We start from the raw sequence: 20,636 nt of genomic DNA, 5'->3' as shown, positions 1-20,636 counted from the left end.
TCGCTCGAACGTACCGCTGGTCACACAATGCAATGGTGGTTCCCTATATAGCAAGACGAAATCGTCTGGCTGGCTGTATTTCAAATTATCTTCTAGATATTAAAACATTTTGCTTGCGGTAAATTATTTTGTCAATATTTATTTTATTATTTTTTTGTCACAATAGTCAATATTATATTTTTCTTCTGTAGAAAGACAACGATGTTTGCCTTTTAAAATATCGATATCATAAAACGTGAAAGCCATCGATACATCAGCGACAGTACTGTCGATGTTTCTGCGTCTCCAAGATGGCGGCTATCGCATAGTGCGTTTCGCATATTCATTTTTTCACGAAAACTCGCTTTAAAAGGTCGCAATGACGACAATTGCGGATCTTTTCACAAAATATAATTGCACAAATTGCCAAGATGATATTCAAGGCATACGTGTTCATTGTGCTGAATGCGAAAATTTCGACCTGTGCCTGCAAGTAAGTACTTACATACATAGAATTTTTGAGTGCGTTTGTGTGTGTGTCGTCACACCCATACAGCAATATTCGCACACATAGTCACATACTTGCTGATACAGAGAAGAGAAGTAGTTCAAGTGCTGCTGACGCATCTAAAACTGTACATATAGCCGATATGCGATTTCACAATGTTGTTTGTTTGCAAAAACAGCTGTTTTCTGTGTACGCAGCAACTAAAGTCGATTGTTTATGCAATTTTAGTGCTTTTCAATGGGCGCCGAGATTGGCGCACATGTAAACAACCATGCATATCAGTTTATGGACACCGGCACTTCGATTCTGAGCGTGTTTCGGGGCAAAGGCGCTTGGACAGCTCGTGAGGAGATTCGATTGCTCGATGCCATTGAACAGTATGGCTTTGGTAACTGGGAGGACATTAGCAAACACATTGAGACCAAATCTGGTGAGGATGCCAAGGAGGAGTATGTAAATAAGTTTGTAAATGGCACCATCGGAAAGGCAACATGGACACCGGCGCAATCACAACGTCCACTACTTCTGGATCGTACCGAGGATGACACTGGGCCACTGGGCGCCAATGCATTGGCCCGCCTACCGCCACTGGAGATCAGCAACGAAGAGGCCATGCAACTCGGCTATATGCCCAATCGTGATAGTTTCGAGCGTGAATACGATCCCACAGCGGAGCAGCTGATCTCCACCATAACGCATAGTTCGGAGGATGTGGAAATCGATGTGATGCTTAAGTTGGCCCATGTCGACATCTACACACGCCGACTGCGGGAACGCGCTCGTCGTAAAAGAATGGTGCGCGACTATCAACTGGTGTCGAATTTCTTTCGCAATCGTAACTATGCTCTGCATCCGGGATTGAGCAAGGAGCAGAAGGAGTTCCGGGATCGTTTTCGCGTCTTTGCACAGTTCTATTCGAGCAACGAGTATGAGCGTTTGCTCGGCTCACTAGAGCGCGAGAAGGAGCTACGTATTCGACAGTCGGAGCTGTATCGTTATCGCTACAATGGCATCACCAAGATCGATGACTGCAGGCACTTTGAGCAGCATGCGGCGATGGCATCGCATCGTTCCACAGGACCCTACGGCCATGGCAAGACTGTGAGTATATAAAACAGTAAATGAAATTTAAAATGCTGAACAAAATGATGATTGAAGAATGCATGGCGAGTTGAATATCGTGGTTGCTGCTAGAGTTGAAAACAAATACGAAGCTAGCTTGATTCCAGCTCTAGCAGCTTTATAGCTATATATGTACATACGTAATACAGAAGCGCAAACTGAAAGCAAAACTCTTCTCCTTGTCTCTACTTTCACGATATTCAGCTCCTTTGTATTATCAACGCACCCAACTCGCAGCGTTTGAATGGTTGTATAAGACAATGTTTAACCACAGGACAACACACAGCTTTACAATGGAAGTCTTCGGCCGCTAAGCTCTTCCTTGCACTCCCCGCAAGCGAATCACAGAAAAGCGTAAGCCACTTTGCATCTATCTTTGTTTATAATAATAATAATTGTGTGTTTTTACAGCGAACCGTTAAGCGGCGCCGAGGCAAGTTCAAGTTCAATCGCACCAAGAAGCATGCACCACACCGGCGACCCGACTTGCTCCGGCGCATTATTGCCCAGCAGAAACTACTTGGATAGCTATCGGACATCGTCGGCAGCTACGACAACGATGCTGCCGACGACCATGTCGAACATGGGGATGGGAATAGGGATGGGCATGGGAATGACGATGGACTCGGCAATAACAGCGACTGCAGCGACTTCCACGGCTACGATGATGGCAGCACAGGCGAACCTGCCGCAGTCCACTGCAGCAGCAGCGGCAGCAGCAGCAGCAGCGAAGAGCAACAACAACCAACAACTTCAGCAGCAGCTGCTGCAAAGCGGCGTAAAACAACAGCAGCAACAACAGTTCCAGCAAAGCGAACACGCCGCCGGCAGCTCTAATTCGCCAGAGGAACAGCCCGTTAGCATGAGTTACGTGCTGCGCACACAGCTCGAAGAGCTAAAGCGTCTCCCGCAGCCCCTTGGCAGCAATCTGCTGACTAACAATGAGCTAGATGTGTGCAAGAAGCACAATATAACGCCTACAACATATTTGTCGTTGAAAACCGTCTGCCTAAGCGGTGCTCCATCGTTGGGCAGTCCAATGGAGACGTCGTTGCGCAAGTTCTTCATCAAATGCGGCTGGCTGAGCCACTAAGCCATTGAGTTGAAATCGCTGTAGTTCTGTTGTAGAAAGTAATTGCCGTTATCCCAAAACAGACAGAACGATAATGATATCCTGCTTCAAAGACTTATATACAATTTGAATTAATTTTATTATGTAGTATATAGTTAAAACTTATCGCTAATAGGTCGCCCATAAACAAATTCTATTTTATTCTGTGTACAGATGTCGCGTACATAACACAATTTCTATGTATTTCAATTTAACTTGTATCAAGTCAAAGTGACAATTCTTCTCGCCCGCCCCCACACAAAAAAATCTCTTAGCGTGTCAACTTAATTAACTTAATAGTGGCGTGACAAATAGCAGATAAATTAAATATAAAACAAAATGCGCTTTATTTCATAACGATGGTATGTAAAATATTAATAAAAAAAAATGAAGAGGAAAAGAAATACAAAATCAGCTCCGATTCGGAAGCAATTTGTACGATCTATAAATTTAAGTAGGGCACCTAAACAATTACGATGATGAGGATGATGTCTGCAGCCACGTATTTCGAGTATTTTAATGAAGTGTATACTTATTGAATTAATAAATGTATTTTGAAATGTGAAAAACGATGTTTAAATTTTATCTTAGCTCAGACTACGTACAAGCTAATACCACAAACCTTCAAAAATATATGTCTCTTGGATTACTCAATATATAAATATAGTTTAACATATACTTTGAATCTTAAGATTAGGCAGAGCTACACGTTGGACGCAAAGCGTTTCACTCCCATCACTTGTTCCTTAGGAAATATCGATACAGCGTATTTTTCTGTGTGCCGCCTGCGCGACCACTGCCGTTGCTGGTGGCGTTGCTTGCGTTACCGCTGCTCGTTGTCGCCTGCTCCACGGCGCTGGCAGCAGCTGCCACCACCAGCGAACTGCGCCACGAAGCGATCAATTCGTTCTGTAGCTCCACAGGCAATTCTTTGAAGACCTGCGCATCCACGCCGGCGGGACAAGCGATATGAGCGAGTGAATCCCCCGTTGTGGCCGTCTCCGTGATGACACTTGGCGCTGGTGCCGCCACTTGCAACGCAGGCGCAATTGTGGGCGTGGTTGGTGCACTGACCGAATCATCCATAGGCGAGGGCAACGGCGATGAGGCCGTGGAACTGGCATTTGAGCTCATGCGACTCGCGGTGCGTGCGGGCAGAAAACGTAGGCTGCCATCGATACGATTCAGCAGCGTGTTGGGCGGTTGAATGGTCCGAAATCGTGGCGCTGCCGCAGCTGCAGATGTGGACGGTGTGCAGGCAGCAATGGGACTCATGGGAAAGTCTTTTTCACTGTCGCGTGAGTTCAGACGCAGATCACAGACACGCAGCTTACTTGGCGATGCGACATCAGCTGCCGCATCGGCTACATCCACCGCCAATCGGCTGCGCTTCGACACGAGCACGCGGCCAATGCGGCTCTTTTTGGGCGACGGCTCCACTTCAGTTTCGGAGAAGTCACTGAAGTCCGAATTGGTGGCGCCCGATTCGGAGCCATTGTCCGTCAACATAGGTACCGGCGACGCTGTTGTCGCACGGCGTCTGTAGAACTGATCACTTGGCTTGAATGTGGTGGGTGAGGAGCGAAAGGCGGCTTCGTCTCCGCTCAGCGCGGTCGGACTGCCTTCTGTTGTGGGGGAACTAGTGGAGTTGAGACTCGTGTTCGTAAGCGAGGTGATCGATTGCACCTCGAGATCGGCCTTTTTGATCAGAAAGTTGGCAATGGATGACGAGCCAACTTTACGCTCCTGGAACTTGGAGAAGGCCAAGCCGATTAGCGTAATGTTAAAGGGTTTGCTCAGATCCACAATGCGTTCGAACAGACGCATAATAATCTTAAGCAATTTGTCCAACGCGCCATCAGCCAGCTGCACTTTGCATACGCCCGTTTCGCCTGCGCAAACGGATGTCTTGAAAAGGGAGGGTAGAATGTTGGCCTGCTTTGTCTCCCGATGGCTGCTCTTTTTCTGAGAATCGAATTTGCGTAGCACCACCTTAATGGCGATGGGAATGCGCCCGTCTTCGGCTACCTGTGGAATTCAAAAGAAAAGAATCTCTGGTAAGTAAAGTACGATTTAAATTATAAAAACTTCATGCTTACCTGCTCCATAAGACGCTTGAGCAACAAGCGAAACTTATCCGTGACATCTGTATGGACGGAAATCGTCTTACACGAATCCTCCACACTAATCGTTTTGGGTTTTCCCGTAGCACGCACTGTGCTCGCATCGCGACCCAATGCCAAATCCCTCAGCTTGGTAGCAGTCTCAAACCCGAATTTCTTTCGCATGAATTCCATGTCACACTGCTGCAGCTGCTCCACACTCGATACGCCCGCCTCCAACAGTAGCGACTGCGTCTTCTGACCAATGCCCGTGACGCTATGTAAATCATTGAGTTCGCGCATAAACTGTTCCGTATACGTGGAAACGAGCACCGTCTGCTGATTTGGCTTGTTCCGACTGCCCACTAGCTTGGCCAGCAGTTTGTTGTAGGCAATCCCAGCACAACACGTGATGCCCAGCCGCAAATGGAGCTCGTCGCGTATCTCCTGCGCAATGCGCGTTCCAATCGCCAGGCGTTGAGCACAGCCACAACTACAGGCGGTTAGCGGGGTTCCATCCGCTGGATAAATGTGTCCAATGGCGGGTTTACGTTGTGCTTCGGCTACGTGAGCTTGCCGTAAATCCACAAGGGCCGTGACATCCATGTAGTTCTCATCAAATCCCAGTTTCTCCACGTCGGGGGTGTAGTTGAGCAGCAGATCGAAGATTTTCTGTGACATTAAGCGATAAGGTGCCAGATCTTCGCCATTTACTTTGACCAGATCCTTGCACAGACGTTCGGCATCTGCCACCAGCATTAGCTTGGTGACGCCCTGAGATCGGGCTATATAGTTGCAGGTCACCACAATGTTCTTCTGCAGCACAGCCAATGGACGATTGCGCAAAGAAGGATCGCGTATTTCCTCCACCTGGGCATAGAAGTAGTCCATGTCCAGGTGTATGATGGTGCGCTGATGTGGTTCGCTTTTGTTAAGCACGCTAGCGAAATCCATGTTGGGCGCCTGTAAGTAAAACAAAACGAAGGTTAAACGGCTACTCGTCTTTTCGCGCTATTTCTAGCAAAACAACAACTGTAGGCTAGCCTCTCCCCCGCACATCATCTATCAGCTGCCCGTGACCTTTGAGAAAAATACTACGCGTGCCGATAATAACAACAACAAGATATCGACTTTGATGTAGCCATCGACTTCATTTCGTCACAAAGTGTAAAAACAACAACAGCCAAACATTGTGTTTGTGTGTGTGAGAGAGAGCGGCGAGTCTAGGCCAGCTAGAGAGAGAGAGAGAGAGGTAGTCGGTTGCTGTTTTTTGCTTGCCTTGTGCAGTTGTCTGCGTGAGTAATAATTATATTATGGTTTTCTTAGCGCGCTGGGTTTGCCCGCTAACAACGAACAATGAGAAATTTTTCTTGCGTCTCCTGTGTTTCTCACACGCCCACGAACGAACCACCGACTTTTGCCGACTTTCTAATCAAACACACTCACGTACACATACATATGAATGCGAAAGGTGATGTACAGTGCACCGGCAAATAATTTAGTTGGTCAACAATATATATATTATTGCACATATGTTGCTGGCTTAACATACAATAACGTCGAAGAAGACAATGATGACGCACAAAAAATTAAACGGCAAACGAGAGCTGCACACACAAGAGAAAATTGTTGCCAACCAAATATGGCTGGCCACACAACAAACAATTTGGCATGTTAGTAGTATTAAATTGTTGCTTTGGCTTTATCTTATCACGTTAACAATGAAAATCGGTTTAAATCAAATGAATTATATTATTTATTTACTTTTTTTCAACAAACTAGTGCTGTATGGAACAAACTGATCGCCATGTGACCGCAAGTTGAATTTCGAAATATACCACATGGATTTTGGGAAATCTGCCATTATTATAACCTAATAAATACCACATCTTACTAGATTGTTCAATAGAAAGGAACTAGTGATTCCGGAACTGCGCGCGGTTTTTGAGTTTGAACCTTTAACTTTTTGCTGAAACCGAAACTGTTTTAATAATTATTTTTTATAGGACAGCACAAATTATTTTAATAAATAATAAATTAATTTCTTTATTTATGTGCTAGAAACATTTTTAATGGTTTTACTTTTAGTTTCACATAAATAATATGTTATCGATAACATTTTATTCGAGTCGATTGATCGGCACTTGGTGTGACCGTACTCCAAAATTGGAGTTTTGCATTTCAGTTGATCTGGCTAAATAATAAGGCTGCCAGATTGTCAAAGGCAGGTGGCAGTGACGTCATTGTTGCTCTGAAACGGTTACAAATTTAAAAAATGTAGCGCCAACATTTGGGATGTTATCAGGAGCTTATCCCATGCAAGAGCATTTTTTTTGTGTTTTTTAAATTTAATGATATTCATGAGTTTTGTACTATGCTTAGTATAACTTACATGATGAAGGCGCGTTTGTTTGGCGGATAGCAGCGAATATAAGCCATAAAGCAATGTTGCGATAAGTGGGTGGGTACTCAATGCTTGGGGCAGCTGGTGGTCACGCGCGATGCCTGTGCAGTGTACCACAATATGGAGCAGTTTTATGGCTTGTTGCTGGTGTTGTTGTTGTTGTTATTCTGTTGCCTGTGGTGGCGTATGAAATGCGCTTGGAATTTGCCACAACAACAACTTCAATTTAGACTCCAACTCCAACTCTGACAATATGCAGGCCTTTACGTTGTCGTCGCGCCTTCTTTGCTGTTGCTGTGGCTCGTAGTCGTCCTCGTCGTCTTCGTCCTGCGCCTGTGATAATCGCCCGTTGCTGCTTGACAGGCAAACAATGCTGTGAATTTGATTAAAATCAGCCTGCGTGTGCGTCGCAGTTATTATGGTAGTAGTGGCTGTTGTTCTTGTTTTTGTTGTTGCTGCTGTTGTTGTTGTTGTTATTTAGCTTTTGGCTGCTAAATTTGCTTGATTTTCTGATTTTCTTATTGAAATCTTGTTTGTTGCTGAGCCAGCCACAGGCGATGCGTTGCACTAATTGTGAAACGCCATGAAAGCGGCGCCCTTCACTTGAGCCCGGTGCCCTCTCCCCCTTGGTGTCTCTAGTAATGTTCCAAATGGGAGCAACAAAAAAAAAAAGAAAACTAATTAATTGGCTGGTCGCCTACGTTTGCAGCCAAGCGTTAATTCATCCGTGCAACAGAAAAAAAGAGGGAAAATCGCATCGCCCACACGGATTTGCAGGATCAAAAACGGATGTTCTTGCGCGGCATCAACTCCGGCTCCGGTGTCGACTCCGGTCTCGGTCCCGGTGCTTTTCACGTCGAATTTCTTTTTTTTTTTTTGCTTTTGATTTTCCCTTTTTGGTTGAAAAGCGCAAAGAGCTGCGTGTGAATGTGTATGTGGGTTCGTTGGTGTGTGTGTGTGTGTGTGTATGTGTGTGTGTGCGACTAGTGCGGGGCAACAAAATGTTAATAAATCTTATTTTTATCATTTGGCTATAAATACTGAATTTTTAGCTCCGGCCATGCTCAATTTATGACCATTATTTATGTCGGAAAAGCGAAAACCTCAAACATGTTGCCACAGTTTTTGCTTCGTTGCCGCAGTCGTTGGTTGCTATTGCCATTTGCTGTTGCTGTTGGTGTTGCTGTTGTCCGTTGCTATTGCCCGTTGCTGGTTGCTGTCGTGGCCTGAATTGTGCATCCATTTTGTTGGGCAAAGAAAGATACACAAACATATTATTGCAATTTTCCAGTTGCTCCGCCCACGCGCGCAATGCTCGAGAAATAAAAGAAATATGAAAAATTGCATTACACCTTAATAAACACCTCACCTGGCAGCAGCATCAACAGCCACAACCGCAACAAAAGCAACAACAGTCCCAACAGCCACAACAGCAACAGCAACATTGGCAACCAGCGACTGCATCGCTGTTGTATCTCAGGGATCGGAGCAGCTGCTGGATGCTGTTGATGCTGTGTTGTGGTTGAGGATGCTGTGCCCTGCAGTGGCCATAATGAAGATTGTCTGCGGTTTAAGTGGACGCACGTTTGCTTAACTTGAAGCTTTGCCCCAGTCGACCAACTACAAACTGCAATCGTTGGATGGATGGGGCTGGCAGGTAACTGATCGCGATCATTTAGGCGCTCATCTGGCATAAAATTGTTAGAAACGCCCCGTGTGTATGCGCTGCATTGCCTCCAGGGGGTAGAGATGGCAGGTCGCACTCTCTGGCTCCCCTCTTCGCCTTGGCGATGACCTGTTGGACGTATAACGTTTTTGCCATTAAATTAATAAATTAATGCGATCGTGCAGAGCCCCCAAAAATAAAAGAGAGAACAACAACAGCAGCGTTCAGTCAGTGAGTCCAAATCGCTTGTCAGAATTTTGAAAATCTCAATAATAAAAGAGAAATATAAAACTCGCCTTGTGTTGCCATCAAAAAATAAAGCTCATGAGGTTTTGTCATAAATTTGTGTGCATTTAGCAATTGGAGGAAGCCAACAAAGAGCAAGCCAAAGTCGATACTCTGGTTGTTTTGGGGCTGCATATTGCACCGTGCTGGTTGCTGGTTGTTGTTGCTGTTGTCGTCGTTGTCGTGATCTTAAAGTGGGTGTTGCTAAGTGCCTGATGCCGCAGACGCAATGGCTGGCATGGCCTGTTCTGTTGTCTGGTCTCGTCTTGGAACCAGTCTGCCATTTTACAAGCGCGCACTCAAGCCGCTTGCCCCGGCTCCTCCTGCATCATTAACGCGAGCGCGGCCAAAAGGCAACAACTGCAACAGCAACAACAAAGAAATAATTGCACATGGCAGCAGCAGCAGCAAAACCAACCGCAACAACAACAACTGCACGGATATGCTTACTACTTGAGGCCGTTCCCTGGCCTGGGATGCTTTGCTCGGCTTGGTGCGGCTTGGCTTTGGCTTTGGGTCCATCGTTTGCCGGGTCGTTGTGTGTTGCTCTGTTAATTTTACAGCCATGTCTGATATTGCTAAATGGCTGTGAGTGGATTCGTTTAAGCACCAATTTTATTACCAACAAGCATCACGTTGCATCTGCATCAATTCGGGCTCCATTCGCTGCTGCCGTTGCCGTTAAAGTTGCTGTTGCTGTTGCAAGTGCCTCAACCAGTGAAGAGATCCAATCAGATGCAATCCTTTTGCATTGGCCTCGCCAGTTGTTACAGCAATAACAACAGCAACAACAACAACAACAACTTGTTGCCCATTATAAGAGAGAGGTCTGACCACAGAGTTGTTGCTGCTTTTGTTGTTGTTGTTGTGATTTTTGCGCCTATTTTGCATTTGCCAGGGGATTGGCTGTGCTCACTAAACAACGCCCCCTGCAGCTGCCATTAATCGTTAATCACCTTTGCATTAAATTCCAACTAAATATTACAACTAATAATTTTCATACATTTTTTTTTATAATCGCTATGTGATTTACTTGCCCATTAAAAATAATCCCCCCAAACCATTGTTGACTCATTTTACAATTCTTTTCACCTTAACGAGCGTTCTATTGCTGGAAGTGTTTTTTAGAAACTCCCAGAAACTTGGTCTAATAATAACTATAAAAATAAATTAAATTATAAGAAAAAAGAAATCAAGATTCATAAATTAAATTACACATATAATATCGCACTGATTGAATAATACAAGCGAAATGATTTACATAAATATCTCAATTCAAATAGTTAAAGAGAATTCAGCTTTTTAAATAATTATCTTAAATCCATACTTCGTAGTTGAATTGAGATTGCTTTATAGTTTATAAATATTTACAAATTAGACGATTATGGATTTTTAGATTGTGTTGTGTCGACGTTTTTAATAAAGGCAAAATATTGCGGTATCATTTTCAAAATATATGAAAATAGTTCTAATCTTTTCTAAGGTTTTTTTTTTTTCAAAGTTTTCACAATATACAAATTATTGTAAGAAACTATCTTAGGAAAATAAATATATTTGACATTTTCGTAACTTTACCATTTATTTTGTATTATTTCAGCAAATACTCATATTAAGAATACAAAAAAATCCACTGGGAATACAATTGCATACGAGTATAATATGTTTATGGTTGCAATTAATCAAATTGATCTCACACTTGAAGCCAATTAAATTGTTTGAGATTTGTTGAGATTTGATCTCAAGTTTCATTTCGGATTCACCGCAACTTTTGGCGCTTGTGGCACTTACCACACTTGTGTGTGTGTGTGAGTGTCATATGATATCTTTGAGATTGAACCCATTGAATAAAAACAAATTAAAGCTTATTGTTCGCATTGTCTCGAGTTACTGTCAGAGCTCGACAGTGCACTGCCTCCCCTGCTAAAGTCCTTGGCAAGGACCGCCCGCGTTGCCCTTGTGTTTTTTTTTTTGTTTTTGGTTTTTGGTTTTTGCGTAAAGCGAGTCACGTGCCATAATGACGACACTTCTGACATATCCGGCGGACCACACGCCGTCGTCGTCGTCATCATCATCGCGGCAGCCACCCCCAATCCCAATCCCAATCCCAAACAAAGTCTTGGGTTGTCGAGGTTGAGTCCGGGATCGAGATTCAAGCTGCGGGCAAGTGTCAAGGCAAAAATTAGCGCATCACGTGCGCCTGTGCCGCAATATCCTTTAACTGGCAGTGGCAGCGTTGCTATCCTTATCCTTATCGCTATCGATTTCGTTTAATATGTTAATCTGTGCCGACACCGCCGCAGGGTCGCTCCACACTCTACACTTTGCCCTCCCTCTCTTTCTCTCTCACCATCCAATCTCATGCTCGTTCTTTCGTGTTCATTAGCTGGCGACAATAAAGGTTTTATTATTGGAGCACTCCCCGTTGGGTAGTCTATAAAAGTAGCCATAGCCAGGACCTGCCTGGCGTCCACTTAATGGCTGCCACTTTTGGGAATGTTATTAAAAAAAAGAAGAGAAATCAAATAAAAATAAAAATCAACGAGAAAGGCTTTAAATACGCAACGCTTAAGAGACTGCCAAGCTATTGGGACGCATTAACTCTGGGGGGAAAACCTTATTACTGACATATCTCTGTTTCGCCCTTTATACCTTTCTCCCTTTCTCCCTCGTCGTCTCACTTTGTCGCATTGTGTGTTTAATGATTGCGTTAATTACCTTGCTTGGGGATTTTCACTGTGCACTTTGCATTTTATGGCATTTCTGTGGAAAATGCGTGAAAAGTTCTCAAGTGGACAGTGGACGGGCAAATGAATGTGTGTGTTTCCAATAGCTGCCGTAATCATTGTCATTTACATACTCTACAATTAGTCAGTCGTATCTTTAAGATACGAGCATTTCTTTTTTATAGCTATGAAGCGATTTTCTATCAGTAGCTGTTTTTTATTTTAGATTTAGTTATGCGTTGTTAGTTAATTAGTTAAATTTCTCTCAAGGAAATTTGTTTTTTAATTTTTTGATTATAGGATATATAAAGTATAAATTTGTTGGACAATATTTAAAATTTTCCCCAAATAGTTGGGGACTTTTATAGGTATGCAAAGATATTGTAAATTTTTTTGAGTATACAAAAGATATTTTTAAATTTTGTGGGTAAATCTGATTGAGGGTGTATATAATTTAAATTTTAAGCGAATCCAAACTTTATCAGATTTATAACGAATATGAATACGAAATGTAAAATTAATAAAACAAAATATTTTTAGAGAAAAATCTTAACTTTTTTTTTCTTTTAGCAACTATTCTACTCAGTTTTCTTTATATTATTATATCAAAAAATGTTGCGAATGAGTCGATCATTTATTATAAAAGTTATAAAAATATTCGAACGTATTAAATTTAATTTATTCTTCATCAATTTCTTCAGGCAATTGAAAACTTTTCCCTTGGTATAACTGTCATGGCGAGTTAATCTGATTTATATTTTTAAATTGTTTTGTATTTTCGTTTTCTCACACTACTCGGCTTGGTTTCGCTCAGCTCGTTTCGGCCGTCTTTAATGATTGACCTTTTTGTTGCAAGTCAATCGAACGGCATGTTATGGCAAACTATGCAGCATATTGTGGCAGTCACTGGGATGATTTTTCCCATACGCACGCCTGACACAGCGGACACACCCAAAAAGGGGGCAACTAGCAGCTAAACACCACCAAACTGATGTGGCACTTGCAACAACCCTGCTTGAAGCGTGCCCGGGATGCTGGGCCGCACCAGCTAAGCGGATATTCATTACACGAACCGCACGCCGGCACGCGTCGCCGCTTTGACAGTGGCTCAGCCAACACAGGACGAAGGACACCCCATCAAAGTGGCAACTCACTCCACATGGTTGCGTCCTTGGGCGAGCTTACACTTTACATATGTCACTGATATCCCCGTGGGAGTGTTTGACGCCTTGATTTCTGTTATTTTTTTCGCTTTCGTTTTCGTTTTCGTTGCTGGTTTTGGAGTGCAGGCAAGTCGAAAAGTCATGCCTCTGATCCTGTTTGCTGTAAATAATGCGATTAACGTGCAACACGCAGCTCTCAAAAGGGGGTTGGGGCGCTAATGAGACAGCGACGCAGTCTCGTTTTTGGCGTTGTCAAGGATTAACGCAACAAATTCGCGCCTAAGCATGGTGTGAAATATTAAAGACAGTCCTTGACTGTCGACTGTCGAGTTGAGAGGGGATCGTGAATTATGATGATGTGTGTTGAGGGAGCAAGAATCCATTGTGGTTTTGTTGGCATTGTCTTTCCACATGAAGCTCTAGCAAGCCATTAAAATGTCTTTAATGCCGCTGTGCCTCTGTGCCCTTTCCTTCCTCCTCTTCCCCCATCTAGACGTATGCCGCTCACTGATTCGGAAGTAATGCTGTGAACTGTTGCCAAAAGTGCACAAAATAATCGCATTAATGGAGCTCCACACTTCATAGCCACGTGTGAGTAAACTAAATGACTAACAGGCTAACTCAATAAATGGCTGCCTGAATGACTAACTGACTGGCTGACTGACTGACTGTCTGAGGAGTCGTCAGCCGTGAGGTCGCGCCGTGTCATTGTCGTGCCTGGGCAAAAGGTTGGCAAACGCCGCCGGCTGCTGTTGCACTTTGTCTTTGGGGCGTGTCTCGTAAAACGCTTTGCTGGAAAATCACATTTTCCAAGCCAAAGCCAAGTGTGCGAAAATTTGATAAACGCAGCCAAAAAAACCAAAAGAAAAAAAGAGAAGTTAAAATAAAAATCGCAACATGATTTATGGAACAGCAGAAATGGGCGGCGGGTGCAGGCGGCGCATAAAGTGCTAAATAAAATAAAGCAAAATAAAATGAAAAACCATTCAATAAAAAAATCCAAGTAAAAATTGACTAAATACAAAACATGACAGACGGCGTGCGAGTATTAATAATGCGTTCAAGCCAACGGCGCGGGATTTAACTTGCAACTTGCAACGCGCAAGGCGCAACGCTCAATTCGCAACTCCAAATGCGAAATGCGATGCGGTTGTTGTGGCTCGAGTTTTGTCCAAAAGTGCAAAAGTTGTTGTACTCTTTTTCACATTCACATTCGATAAAAATCGCATGATCATAAATTTACACTTTGCACAGCCTCCGCGGCAACGCCCACAACGCCTCAAAAAGAAAAGGGGTGAGCCGCCAACCGCCGCCGCCGCCGCCGCCGTCTCTCATACTACTCTAGAGTAGAGCAGAGCAGAGCAGATAGAGGGGGAGTTTCTCACTCCACTCGAATACGCAATAATGCTCTGTGAACTGGACGCTCCTGGACGACGATTGAACGCGTGAACGATTGGTAAATTGTTGCCTCATTCGAGTTTCTTTCATTGCATGTTGCAGCAGCTTCGAATGTTGCCGGTTTGTGTTGCTTGTGGCACAATTGCAATCGCCGTTGCCGCTGCCGCTGCCGCTGCCTTTCGATTTTATTTCGCAAAGCTTACAAATCGTTGAAATATTTTGTGTTTTATAAAATGCCGCGACGCGCTTTACTTTCAAACGCCCACAAGGAACGCGGTGTGAAGTTATTTAATTGCCGCGCGTTTTGCGCGCGCGTCCCAAAACGCTAGCGAAACGCGTGCGACTTGCAACTTCATGCTGTCTCGCTTTGGCACTTATCAAGCTGGCCAAATCAAGCGTGCGTGTGTGAGAGAGGTGGAGGAGGAGAAGGGGCAGTTGCATAATTAATGCGGTGCACCCCATTTGCATATTTCTAATTTAATCGAAACAAAAACAATAAATCCAAATTGAATATATGCACAGCGAAGGCAACAACTAAACAACAGCAAGGCCGCAACGCTTCCATGGCTATGGCGATGGCGATGTCTCCTCTTTCCCCTCACCCCTGCTGCGCGCTGTCTGTGTGCAGTTGGGTGCATGTCGCTGCAACATTATAAATAAATCAAAATACAATTTCTCAGAAATTGCGATGCCATATCAAAATCTTGAGTGCAACGAGGAGGAGTGGGAGGAGCAGGACGAGGAGCCATCCCAAATACTGTGGCACCAAACATTGGCCACAATTTCCACCCAAAACATGTCGTAGGCAAATCTGGCCAACACAGCACACCAGAGGGAGGAGAGGGGAGGACAGGCGGCGGGTGCCAACGCAGTCAGTGCAAAGCACTCGACGGCGCACAGAGGCGGAAAAGTCGTTGTTCAAGTTGTTCCTGTTGGATATCGCTGTTGTTGTTGTTGTTGCTGTTGTTGTCGCTGCTGTTGTTGCTGTTGCTGTTGGTATTGGTCAGGCAACGAGAGAGTGCAGCTAGGCAGCCGCCTTGCAACTAGGCAAACAAGGCAACGAGGCAGTCACATGTTGCACACACGACTTCCACTTGGACTTGTCCTCTGCATGCCGTGCAATTATTCTGAACTTAAAATCGTATTTTGTACGAATCTTGTAAATGCATCTTGTCTCTTCGACTGGCAGTGCCAATGTCTAGGCAACATTTAATATGCAAACGACAAAGCGAACAACATCCACAACAACAATAGCAACATTTACAGCGACAACAACTGCAACAGCAACAGCAACAGCAACAACAACATCAACTTAAACTAGCGCTAAATTGTCAGCAATTGTCGTTTAGCTCTGGCAGCTGAAGCAACATATTGCACCGGCAACTGTCAGCAACATGTGGCTACAAAAAGTTGTGCTACACTCAGAAAAAATATTAATATTAATATATACATTATGAAATTATGAAATGTTGAAGAATAAAATTTAATTAAATGAATTATAATTTTAATCTTTGAAATATTGTTACGACCAGCTCAATAATTAAATAGTATTATACTTATAGTGATAGGATTTTTAAAGTATTTACTTTGGGTAAAATCATTTAATAATTTATTTAATTCCTCATAAATTGAATTCATCGAAGATTTGATTTAAGCAGCTCTTACAAAATGTAAATAAATAAATCAAATTTATATATTTAGTAAATTAAACAGAAGTTAAGTATTTAATTTGTAACTTATCAATTGATAATCATGCATAAGAAATCCAATTGCTGTTACTATCCATCCTAAAAGCATGCTTCACTTCTTAAAATTGCAGATCTAATTAGATAATTAATAGAACAAATCCAATATAAATACAACAAAACCTTAGATTATATGCTATTTTAGTTATGTAATTCGACTTAAAACCCTTTTCATATTTCGATTATTAATATCAATATTTATAACTTTCTCTTCATTACCTTATTCAAATATCGATATTATAGAAAGCAATAAATGAAAATAATTGGGTATTATGTCATAAAGCAATTAATACGTATATTATTTCGAGCGAATTAAAAATAACTTATTTTAATGAACTGTACCAACCCAAGACTAACAAATTAACGAATAGTCTGCCGCTGACTTCTAACATGGACACCCGAAGTTCGTATCATTTAGCCATAGTTCTGATACTAAATATTTTGTTAATTATCCATGGAGCCAAGGTAAGTAAAAGAAGAGCTAGAAACACTTTAGCTTCAGATTTTGACTTTTGGAAGTTTTATTTGTTGGCATAGCGCAAAACCGTAGTCGAGTTCACCAAAATGCGAATTGACAATTTTATTCCAAATATAATGTTGCTGAACTATTGGATCAATCGCACATCTAGCAATATTTCTGCTATATATTCCAACTTCAAATTTACCGAAGATGTGTATAATGTAACGGGTCAACTCAGTTTAAATATTAAACACACTGATAAGTATGTTAATTACCTAACACTTGAATTGGATTTTTGTAAAGGGATGCAAAGTCTATATACCGAATATGTGACGCGGATGTTAGAAAGTGAACTGCGCTCTGTTTCAAATTATCCATTGGGCTGTCCATTGAAAAAGGTTACCTTACGAGAATTTATTTGGATACGTTATTAAATATAATGTCTTTTACAGAATTTTGAATATTATGTAAAAGGATTTGCAGTTAACCCGGATGTAATACCAAGTTATTTTCCATTGGTGTCATTTATATCAAATATTTCATTTCTTCGAAGTCTACAACCCGCTATCAACATAAGTGTTGCAGGTCGCACACGAAGAAAATAATAATCATATCTAACTAAATGAAAATTTTTATCAATTAAGTCTCTTTAATTTTGCATAATACATACATTCAATAAAAAGTAAATATTTTATGATTTTGACAAAACTAATATGCATATTTAATTTTAAATTCTTAGTTACTGACATTACAGATGCATTACATTACAAATGCAGAAGAAATGGTTTATAGTTTTTAGATTCAGATATTTATAATAATTATTAGGGCTATGAATGTAACAAGAAAAAGAGAAATTCAGTTAACACCCCTTTTGCATATATGTTAAATAAGAATTGAATATTTAATATTGTATTTTTCAGAAAATATTATTTTTTAAAGTGCATATTTTGATTTTGTCATTTTAATGCCGATTTTTTTTTTTAATTATTAAGTTATTATAATTATAAAACTTAATTGTTGTTGATAAAAAAGAAAATTATTGGGTAATAAAAGCAATTAATAGATTCAACCCATTAAAAATGAATTAATGTTGTAATAGTGTACTTTGTTAACCATAGTACAACAATTCAAGGAGTAGTTTGCCGCTGACTTCAAACATGGGTACTCGAATTCCGCAACATTTCGTAATAGTTTTGATACTTAATATTTTTTTAATCACCCAGGGAGCCAAGGTAAGTAAAAGAAGAGCTAGGAACACTTTAACTTCAGATTTTGACTTTTGAAAGTTTTATTTGTTGGCATAGCGCAAGACCGTAGTCGAGTTCACCAAAATGCGCATTGACAATTTTATTCCAAATATAATGGTGCTCAACTTTTGGATCAATCGCACATCTAGTAATATTTCTGCTATATACGCAAACTTCAAATTTACCGAAAATGTGTATAATGTAACGGGACAATTCAGTTTAAATTTTAAATACACTGACAAGTACGTTAATTACCTAACACTTGAATTGGATTTTTGTAAAGGGATGCAAAGTCTATATACCCAATATGTGGCACGGATATTAGAAAGTGAACTGCGCTCTGTTTCAAATTATCCATTGGACTGTCCATTTAAAAAGGTTACCTTACGAGAATTTATTTGGATACGTTATTACATATAATTTTGTTTACAGAATTATGAATATTATATAAACGGATTTGCAGTTAGCCCGGATGTATTACCAAGTTATTTTCCGTTGGTGTCATTTAAATCAAATATTACATTTCTTCGCAATCTAAAACCTGCTGTCAACATAAGTATTTCAGGACGCACACAAAGAAAATAATAATCATATATAATTAAATGAATATTCATATAAATTAAAAAATTTCTTTAATCTTGCACAATACATTTCTTTCAATAAAATGTGAATATTTTATGATTTTGAGAAAAAATAATTTAATTTTAAATTCTTAGTTACTGGCATTAAACATAAATACCGAAGGAATTGTATATAGTTGTTAGATTCAGAGACCTATAATGATTATTGGAACTATGAATATTAGAAGAAAAAAAAAATATGGTTACACTCCTTTTGCATATATGTTAAATAATAATTGTATATTGAAAATTGTATTTTTCAGAAATTAATATTTTTTATAGTGCACATTTTTATTATGCACATATTTATTATTTTAATGAGTTTTTTTTTTTTTAATAATTAAGTTATTATAATTATAAAACTTAATTCTTGTTGATAAAAAAGAAAATTATTGGGTAATAAAAGCAATTAATAGATTCAACCCATTAAAAATGAATTAATGTTGTAATAGTGTACTTTGTTAACCATAGTAAAACAATTCAAGGGGTAGTTTGCCGCTGACTTCAAACATGGACATACGAATTCCAACACATTTGGCAATAGTTCTAATACTTAATGTTTTGTTAATGACCCACGGAGCAAAAGTGAGTGACTTAAGTTTTACTTTTGTTTTTTTTAATATTTTAACGCTTTGGTAAAGCGCAAACTTGTAGAGTTCACCAAGCTAGATGTTGATAATCGACTTCCAAACTTAATAGCGGCAAACTACTGGATAAACCGCACATCTAGCAATCTTTCCACTATCTTCGCGGACTATAAGTTAACTGAAGATGTGTATAACGTAACGGGAACATTCCATTTAAACTTTAAATTCACTGAAAATTTCATTAATTACTTCACCATTGACTTCGACGTTTGCAAAGCTAGGGAAAATATATACAGTCAATATATATCGCGGAAGCTGGAAAAACAATTACGCTCTGTTTCAAATTACCCATTGAAATGTCCATTTAAAAAGGTTTGATTTAAGAGAAATTATTCGCATACATAATTACATTTTACTTCTTTGCAGAATTATGAATATTATGTAAAAGGATTCAAAATTGACCCGAATTCAATTCCAATTTATTTGCCGAACTTACATTTTATGTCGAATCTTACTATCTTCAGAAATCTGCAAATCTGTGCCAGCATAATTATTACAGGTCATTTGCGAAACAAATAAATTCTTACTTGAATTGATTTATAATTCTTACCAAGTTTTAGCCCAAAATGTTTTAACAATTGTAAAATTGCTTGTCAAACAATTAAATTTTTTTGCTTTTCGATTTTTAACAAAGAAAACATTTTATTTATAGACTAACTTAGATTTCATTAGTATTAAATTCAAATGGAATCTAACACTTTCTTTGCGAATTTATTGTCATAAATACGATTTGAACAGCTAATGTAAATCGATACCTGTTTGGGAAGTATATAATTATACTTATAAAACCACTTAATTATCGATATTGAATATGATTAGGTATCATTAAAAGTAAATTATTGTTTCGAACTTTATTAATATTAGGTGAACAGCTCATCGAATAGTTTATCACTGACTTCAAGAATGGACACTCGAATTTCGCATCATTTGACAATAGTTATATTTCTTAATATTTTGTTAATTACTCTGGGAGCAAGGGTGAGCGAAAGAAGATTTTGAAACGATTAATTTTAATCTTTTGCTTTTTGAATATTTAAATATTTTGTATAGCGCAAATTTGTAGAGTTAACTAATCTAGAGATTGACAACCGCCTTCCAAAAGTAATAACTGTAAACCACTGGATAAACCGCACATCTAGCAATATTTCCACTATCTTCGCAAACTATAAGTTATCTGAAGATTTGTATAATATAACGGGAACATTTAATTTAAACGTTAAATTCAATGACAAATTCGTTAATTACTTCACCATTGACTTTGACTTTTGCAAAGGTAGAGAAATGCTATATAGCCAATATGTGTCAAAGATGCTAGAAAGACAATTACGGGCTGTTTCAAATTACCCATTGAACTGTCCATTAAAAAAGGTTTGTTCTACGATAATTTAATCGCATACATAATTAAAGATTATTTCTTTGCAGAATTATGAATATTATGTAAAAGGATTTAGAGTTG

The 20,636-nt window shown here is 40.3% G+C and overlaps 2 protein-coding genes across 4 annotated transcripts; one reads left to right on the top strand and one right to left on the bottom strand.

Moving 5' to 3' along the window:
- Positions 1–266: 266 nt before the first annotated feature.
- LOC133836054 (transcriptional adapter 2B) lies at positions 267–3,289 on the top strand. Of its 2 annotated transcripts, none has more exons than XM_062266338.1 (4): positions 267–472; positions 716–1,588; positions 1,884–1,963; positions 2,021–3,289. In XM_062266338.1, the coding sequence occupies exons 1-4, from the start codon at positions 359–361 to the stop codon at positions 2,700–2,702; spliced, it is 1,749 nt and encodes a 582-aa protein (XP_062122322.1). In that variant the 5' UTR covers positions 267–358; the 3' UTR covers positions 2,703–3,289. The 2 variants fall into 2 exon arrangements, with proteins under 2 accessions (XP_062122322.1, XP_062122324.1); XM_062266340.1 differs by having other exon boundaries at positions 1,814–1,963; positions 2,021–2,286.
- On the bottom strand, positions 3,042–6,736 carry LOC133836053 (DNA polymerase iota). 2 transcript variants are annotated; one of them, XM_062266336.1, is made up of 3 exons: positions 6,587–6,736; positions 4,820–5,785; positions 3,042–4,748 (listed from the first exon to the last, which is right to left on the bottom strand). In XM_062266336.1, exons 2-3 carry the CDS (start codon positions 5,774–5,776, stop codon positions 3,456–3,458), a joined length of 2,250 nt encoding a protein of 749 aa, XP_062122320.1. In that variant the 5' UTR covers positions 5,777–5,785; positions 6,587–6,736; the 3' UTR covers positions 3,042–3,455. The 2 variants fall into 2 exon arrangements, with proteins under 2 accessions (XP_062122320.1, XP_062122321.1); XM_062266337.1 differs by lacking the exon at positions 6,587–6,736 and adding an exon at positions 6,101–6,537.
- Between the last annotated feature and the right edge of the window lie 13,900 nt (positions 6,737–20,636).

The sequence above is a fragment of the Drosophila sulfurigaster genome, chromosome 2R, assembly GCF_023558435.1.
Source record: "Drosophila sulfurigaster albostrigata strain 15112-1811.04 chromosome 2R, ASM2355843v2, whole genome shotgun sequence".
In the NCBI taxonomy this organism is placed as follows: Eukaryota; Metazoa; Arthropoda; class Insecta; order Diptera; family Drosophilidae; genus Drosophila; species Drosophila sulfurigaster.
Note: the sequence above shows the minus strand (reverse complement) of the source record. Positions and strands in the feature narration are given on the sequence as shown.

Excerpts from the sequence above, each read along its gene's own strand:
- LOC133836054 (XM_062266338.1), top strand. The coding sequence starts at position 359 with ATGACGACAATTGCGGATCTTTTCACAAAATATAATTGCACAAATTGC. Across the intron at positions 473-715 it reads ATTTCGACCTGTGCCTGCAA|TGCTTTTCAATGGGCGCCGA; the intron begins GTAAGTACTTAC and ends ATGCAATTTTAG. Across the intron at positions 1,964-2,020 it reads CAAGCGAATCACAGAAAAGC|CGAACCGTTAAGCGGCGCCG; the intron begins GTAAGCCACTTT and ends GTGTTTTTACAG.
- LOC133836053 (XM_062266336.1), bottom strand. The coding sequence starts at position 5,776 with ATGGATTTCGCTAGCGTGCTTAACAAAAGCGAACCACATCAGCGCACC. Across the intron at positions 4,749-4,819 it reads TCAAGCGTCTTATGGAGCAG|GTAGCCGAAGACGGGCGCAT; the intron begins GTAAGCATGAAG and ends TGAATTCCACAG.